Source organism: Pyricularia pennisetigena, chromosome 2 (assembly GCF_004337985.1).
Source record: "Pyricularia pennisetigena strain Br36 chromosome 2, whole genome shotgun sequence".
NCBI classification, from domain to species: Eukaryota; Fungi; Ascomycota; class Sordariomycetes; order Magnaporthales; family Pyriculariaceae; genus Pyricularia; species Pyricularia pennisetigena.
Genome location: NC_043741.1, coordinates 5623991 through 5631258, shown reverse-complemented (window position 1 = coordinate 5631258; position 7268 = coordinate 5623991). Strand labels below are relative to the sequence as shown.

General features: G+C 52.5%; 2 protein-coding genes across 2 annotated transcripts; one reads left to right on the top strand and one right to left on the bottom strand.

Moving 5' to 3' along the window:
* Positions 1-2795: 2795 nt before the first annotated feature.
* On the top strand, positions 2796-4311 carry PpBr36_01561 (uncharacterized protein; the record flags this gene model as incomplete). Its single annotated transcript, XM_029888746.1, has 2 exons — positions 2796-3098; positions 3184-4311. The coding sequence occupies 2 exons, from the start codon at positions 2796-2798 to the stop codon at positions 4309-4311; spliced, it is 1431 nt and encodes a 476-aa protein (XP_029752428.1).
* An 838-nt stretch (positions 4312-5149) lies between these two features.
* On the bottom strand, positions 5150-6858 carry PpBr36_01560 (uncharacterized protein; the record flags this gene model as incomplete). Its single annotated transcript, XM_029888745.1, has 2 exons — positions 5150-6124; positions 6208-6858. The coding sequence occupies 2 exons, from the start codon at positions 6856-6858 to the stop codon at positions 5150-5152; spliced, it is 1626 nt and encodes a 541-aa protein (XP_029752427.1).
* Between the last annotated feature and the right edge of the window lie 410 nt (positions 6859-7268).

The window sequence follows — 7268 nt, the reverse complement described above, 5'->3', positions numbered from 1 at the left end:
GGGGGGGGGGGGGGGGGTGGTGGGGAGTAAGTAAACCAAGGTCTCGTCGCTGTCCCAACAAGAGTTACAAAGGGCGGGAACGCATGCATTATTATTATTATTATTATTATTATTATTATACAGGCGGCATCTACCGGTACAGTCACAGTCTGAAGTACCTTACCCAATGCACCAGACAGCGGAACCGCGTGCGCTTAGTTGCGTCTGGTGGCTGCCTGCATGTCTGAGACAAGTGACTGAAGGAGAGCGCCTTCCCGTGTTTGGCCCTGTTGGATTGTGCGCGAACATGTGTTTACTGTACATATTGTACTGTACATAGGTATCTTGTGATTTTACTGAAGTCAAGATAATATTACCAAACCCGGCAGCCTGGCACTTACTACGTAGCTTGCTAGCCTCAATCCCCGGCTGAGGTTCTGCCAAGTATGCTGTACAGGGTTGCGAACAAGGTCAAATGGATTTGAGGTAATGCTCATTTCTGAGGGGGGTTGACAAAGCGCTTCATCCCGGTAGCGGCACGTCCTACCTTGTATCTATGTAATTTGAAATGAAATTTGTTCGCCCATCCGAACTCTGTAACGCATGTTTTTCTTTATGCTTCCTCTTCTTGACCCTTTTTTGACATGCAGCCTCGAGAATAGAACGTTCAACCAAACGTCACGTAACGCACCCAAGTCCAACCGCGCTCGCTAGTCTGACAGCCAGGTCTCGGCCAGCCACCCGCTCCCGAACGCCCCAGAAAAAACCGGAGCTGCATGCTGCAGGAGGGCTTGGGGAGGAGGCGAGGTGAGGCGAGGCGCGCTGCAGCAAGCAGCAGAAGCGGGTGTGGTTTAAGGCAGCCAGAGATCAAGCAGATAGTGGAGGCCTGTCTGTCTGCTGGGTCATTTTCTGCAATTGACGAGGGCGCGCTCGACTAAGTTGGATTCTGCCGGCAAAGCGGAGTGAGGTCGGGAATCGAGCGGTTGTATGAACCGAGCCGAGGCCAACTCACCTTGCAGTCGCGCGCTTCGACGCGGCCATCATTGGAGGCCATAACCGACAGTATTTGTGAAAGAAGGCGCCAAAACCAACAAACAAAACGAAACTACCAGAGAAAAGAAACGAAAGGAGGAAAAAAAAAAAGATAAAACCGTCAGGAACGTTGATCCCTGTCGTGTTCCTGGGGATTCCCCGCCTATCCTTGCGCTGAGCTGCATTGCAACTGCGCTGCAACCGCAACTGCATTTGCGAACGAGCGGGCTGCGAACCGGAGAGAAATGCATGAGGGTGCATTGGCACTTATCTGAGATCGCATATTGTGTCTCTTCTTTCTCCTCTTTCCCGCACCATCTTCTCATCCCAGACGCAGGAGAAGTCAAGCAGGGCTATTTTGTCTCACTGGTGGACCCCACGCCTGTCAGCAAAGAAAGAGAAAAGAGAGAGAGAGAGAGAGAGAAAAAGAGTCACCTAATACCTACCACTTGCGGCGACTCCCATCATTTGTTGGGCCGCATCACGCTCGTTTTATCTTACGCGCCTCGTTGACTTTTTTGTTTTCTATTTATATTTTCAGCTCTTTTCGTTTGTGCGTCCGTGTCACTCAAAAAGTTTAACGGCTAGATTCTTCTACCGTTTTACCAAAAAGTCCGAGGTAACCTTTCTTTTGGTTGAAGGCTAGTTTACGTGGTCGCCATTTTTCGACTTTTTTAAATTTTTATTTCTTTAATTTTTTGCTCAGGTAGCGCCGGTTGCCGACTCGGCGCTGTCTGTTCTTAGCGCACCAAAAACGCGCTTACCAAAGACAAGCACGACTTTACAGGGTTGACATCGACCTACGCTTACATCTATTGGAAGTCTGAGCCAGTTTAAGTCGTCATTTTTGGATTGGAAGCTTCAAGATTCTGTCACAAATTTTTTGTTCTTCCTAAAAAAAAAAAAAAAACCCCCATTGTGGTCCCGAACAGCTTCTCCCGAGATCTTGTCCCGTGGACCGGGGAAAACTGGGCCCCCACAACAGGTTTCCCGGACGGTCATCCTGCTTCACCGCTTCTTGGGGGTTTCGGTTTCGTCGCTGCAACTGGTCGCCCTTCCTTTTGTGCCTGTTTGTCCTGTCGCCAAACAACACAGGAATTCTGAAACGGGGAGTTGTCAAGATAGCAAACGCCAGTGCCGATACTGCAGCATCTTTTAGCATCAAGGAGGACCACGGAGGGAGTTCCATCTCTTGGCGCCTATCGTATCGGCAAGGAGGGTTCTTCCAGACGCACCCTCTGCCGGCTCATATATGAAATCATCCCGGCCAACAGGATCGACCTGCATATACCTGCCTGCGTCGTCATGCTTGATTCGAGCTTAAGCCCAGCCACCCTTCCGCCCACCTCCATCCAGACTTGAGCCTCAAACAACCGGCCGCCTTCTCTTGCATCTCCACCCCCTCGGGACTCGAGATTCACTGGACGTCACCGATTTGAGAGCTCCCAGGACCCAAAGGACCCGGCCGCCCGGAACGGCCAGTTGCCATTGGCCTTTTAATTCGGCTCACATTCTCCACATCCGGTGGCCTCCATTCTCAACTCGAATTGGCCACCGTTGCACCAATAAGGGCAGATTTGCCCTGCTTGCTTGGCGTAGTGCAAGAAAGGAACGTCTGAGTGGGAGCTGACGAAATCCTCGTACGGTGAATCAAGGCCAAACTTCAGATCACGCTCATTTCAACCCAGCGCATGACCAGGACCGGAAAATAGTCAAAGACGTTCGTTTCCCCATTAATCACCGCATAATTTCTTGACGACTTCTCAGCAACCTTCTGCTATGATATGACTCGGGTCCAGGAGCTGTTATTTTCTGTTGCTCATTTTGACCCGGGCTTTGGCGTTCGCGGCGTTTGTGAATCTGTGGTCCTACCCGTCAGCCTATCGACACCCGTGGAAACCTTTGTGCCATCCAACGCCCAGGCCTTTTGCATCGCCGTTGGTTCTCTGCAGGCTGGGCACCTCTCGACATCTCGGGAGAGCACACCAGACTATATCGGCTGGCGCAAGATCAAAGCAACCCGGATTTCTCAACGTCTTCACGGGATTCCAGACCAAAGTAAAGGTCTAGAAAGGAAATCGAGGTATGTATTGAGAAATTCCTGATAGCCGGGTGATCGACCTGTCACAGCAAACGCTCGAAGGCTACGCAGCGACTAATGAACAAACATAGATATCGTCCACAGCGGAGAACTCGCCTGCCTGCCTGATGGCGTCTTCCGAAGTGGATCAAAAGTTCCTCGGCAAATTTGCCAAGACAGTCGAGCCTGAGAATCCCCTCCTGGCATCGATGCTCTTCAAGATTTTAGGTCTTTCCATAAGTCTTTCTCAGCAGCTGGTAAAGGCCCGGAAGCAAAGACGACTTGAAACCTCTCGAGGGACAGAGACGCCTTCACTGGATCTCTACTTTCATATAATATGGCTGTCAAATCAAGGGCTGGTCATGTTGGAACAGTACGTCCTGCCATTGGTGGGCCATTACGTCGAGCTGAAGGTGCTTGCGTACAAGCTGCGGGCTTCTTTTTACCACATCTTTGTTCTCTTCCACAACCAGCCTCCGGTATCAACTATGAGCGCCGCCTCGCCCGAGATCAAAAGTCTATCCAACGAGCAGCATCGGCTCGACAAAGGCAAGGGCCCAGCGAGTAATGACTATAGCTTTAATGTTGGCGAGAGGATATCTGGGCAATCAAACCACGAAGTAGAAGGAGACCCCGTAGGTGGGACAGTGCGTCCACCACCCGGGTTTGCGCCTGAAGCACCGGCATCTTTTCTCCTTCCAGCTGGTAACTTTCTGCCCGTGGCACACACCTACTTTAAGCAGGCAGTGTCGATGGCGGAGGAGCTGCTATGGGGATCACACTCGTTACGGCTATCAGTCAAGACCGAGTACGCCGCATTTTTGTACGAATGCATGCACGACGGACCGGGCAGCCGAAAGCTCGCCAAGGACACCATTACTGAGGTGTACGAAGCATCAGAGGGCATCGATAACGATATGTTTAATGACGCTTGCGAACTTGTGACGGTACTGGGACGTATGATGAAGCGTGGTTTATCATCGTCCAAGGACGCCTTGTCGAGTCCAAACCAGGGATCCAACAAAATGCCGGACGATACTTTTGCGTCACATAAACACCAAGCCTCACAGGACTCCGAAGCCTCGGGGCAGGCTTCATCCTTCACTATGCCGGCCCCGCTACGTACCGCACAGGCGTCGAAACCACCCCCGATCCCGCCAGCCACCTCAGCGGCCCCAATACCTCCGCAAAACGCCGGCATTCCTCCGGGCTTCATATGATCACGACTGAGCTCCTTTATAGGCGCTATTCGACCGACATTCTCAGTGATTCTCTCACGCCACTTTTTCACACTCCCACAATGTTTGTACATAATGTCTTGTATATGAAATATGACCCCAGCATGGCTCGCCAGGGCCACACATAATGGAAGCGAGTTTACGCGACTAGACGAGGGGGTTGTCGAAAGCATTCGGGTGGGCTTGCATATTCTAGCCAGCGTGATTTTCTTTTCTTCTCTTCTTTTATCTTTTTTTTTTTTTTATCTCTTCTCATTTGCATTGTTTCCTTTGTTATTATTAATTCATGGTATTTCATTTTTGGTCTATTCTTTCCTGTACAATACCCTGGCTCCAAGCCGCCCAGGCTTAATGAGCATGCCTCTTGATATCAACAATTTAATGTCGCTCACATGGGACACCAACTCAAGTCCCCTTTTTTGGAACCTGTGTCTTGTTCTCAAGATTGTGGTGCGCTTTTTGAGCTTTAAAGTCGCAAAGCCGAGATGTCGAGTCGCGATAAATACTGTCTGGTTGTGAACATGGTCATTGTGAGGGAAGCACCCAAAAGACATGATTTTGGTGCCTCAACTGTCTAAAGCCTAATGGTTTCGTTCCGTCACCCGACCTCGCAATCACCGCCGCGTACAAACCAGTCTTTGAAAAGGGGGGTGTTAAAAGTACTCTTCCCGAGCTGGAAAAAAAAAAAAAAAAAAAAAACAGTCACAGTCAGGTCAAGGCACACTCTTTCTTGATTCTTTCATTTCTTATTAAAGCCGACAGGCTAAATATTTTTGGCCGCAAAAGAAAACAAGTCCTTGAGCCATTTTACCATTGCCCATCAGTCCCAGAATTTTATAATACCCGAGGCGCCTCCCGTGACGACCTTGCTGCTCTCCTGAGGATGCCACTTGACGCAGCTGACCTGGCCATCCTCGGCCTGAATCTTGTGGAACATCTTGCAGCTCTTCCAGTCCCAAAAGACAACGTATCCGCCCGTGTCTCCGCTGGCCAGGAACTGACCGTCGGCGCTGATGTCGATGTCTATGGCGCTGCCGGCGTTGTTGTGGCCGCGGTAGCTCTTCTTGCGGTTCTGGCGGAACTTATCGTTGCTCGAGTAGACGACGATCTGGTTGTCGGAGCTCTGGTAGGCGACGTACTTGCCCGACGGGTGGGTGGCGGCGCGCGTCATGGCGAACAGGTACGGCTCGGCAATATACTTTATAGGGACGCCGAAGCCGTACTCCCAGGCGCGGAGCGTGCGGTCGTCCGACGTCGTCATGAAGCGCCGGCCCTCGTCGCAAAAGGTGATGGTGTTGACGGGCCCCAGGTGGTGGTCGTACTCCTGCACCGTCTCGTTGCCGGCCCGCGTGTCGAACTGCACAATTTTGTTGTCCGACATGCCGGCGAGGAACTCGTGCCCGAGCTCTGACGTCGGGTTGAAGCGCACAACGTGCGGCGTCTTGCCCGTCGTGAACTTGGCGATACACTTGCCCGTCTCCGTGTCCCAGAGTTTCATCATGCGGTCGAAAGAAGCTGATAGGAACTTGTCGCCGTTCGTGTTGAATGTGGTGTCTGATAGAGATTTGCTGTGTCCAGAGTACGTCCGCAGCAGCTCTCGTTGGTGGTACACGTCCCATATCTTGACGGTCGAATCTGCACTGCCGGATAGTAGGAGGTGGCCCGAGTTGGGGAAGAAGTTGAGTGAGGTGATGGCTTTTGTGTGGTGCTTCCATTGGTGCACCATTTTCTTGGGTATGTAATTTGTTGTGCTCCCTGGCTCTTTCCGTAGATCGATATCCAAGTCTTGAGGAACCTGTCGAGGGAAACAAGTGTGTCAGTAGTGAAGCAGCGCAAGCGGCGTTTTGGCCACACGTCACAGATGCGGAACAAACTTACGTGCATATAAGTCCTCCCCTGGTAGTCGTAGAGTTCTGAGCCGTGGAAAGTCGTCGTCTCGTCGCCGAGATCCTCGACCTGCTGCCGCCTCGCCAACGCCTCCGCCGGCGGCTGGACGACCGCGCCGCTCTCCACGACATCCTCATCCTCGTCGTCCTCGACCTCGACAATCTCGTACTCCTCGTCGCTCGCCAGCTCCTCGCCACCCTCAAGCCCAACCTCGACCCCGCGGCCCTGTCTAGACTTGTACGACGCCCAGGGGCCCTTGTACTCGCCGTCTCCCTCGGCGACGAGCGCGCTGCCCTTGCCCTCGCGCGTCTTGCGTATCCTCGCCGCCTCGGCCTTGACCTCGGCCCCGGACTGAAACTCGCGCTCGGGACCGCCGCGCCGCTCCACCGCCCGGTGCTTGCTGCGGAACGTGTGCTCCGACACAAAGGTCTCCTCAGCGAAGCCCGTGAGCACGTTTTTGCGCTTTTGCGACGAGGACGCCGCCGACGAGTCGTCGCGGAACGGGTTCGACGGCCCAAACGTGGGCCGCGCCAGGTCCTCGCCCGTGTACTGGACCAGCTCGTGGGCCGGCTCGGCCTGGTCGCGCACCACGAGCGCGTCCGTGGGCACCATGTTGGGGGCGTACTCCCCGAAGCCGGACATGGTTTTGTTTTTTTTTTTTTTCTACGGGTGCCTTTTGCGATTCGGCGGTTGGGGGTGGTTTTGGGAGTGCGTTTTTGATTCGAAAAGGTCTCACGTCATACCCAGACAGCTCCGGAAGGGGTGATGATAACCAAGGCGGTCTATGGCTTTTGGATTGCGTGGAAAGGCGAAGAATAGTAGAGTTGAATATCTTTCGTAGAAAGTAGAAAGTGTTTCTGTCGCCGACGTTCGACTACCTAGCAACCTATCACTGAAGCCGCGATTGGAAAAACTGGGTCTTAGAAGTGGGGACCCACTCTACTGCCGGCCGGCATGCATCACGTTGTAGATGGGATAGGTATGAATGGAATGGCTTTATGATGGATTTACAGCACAGTCATAGGATTTTGGAGTATTTTTTTTTTTTTTTT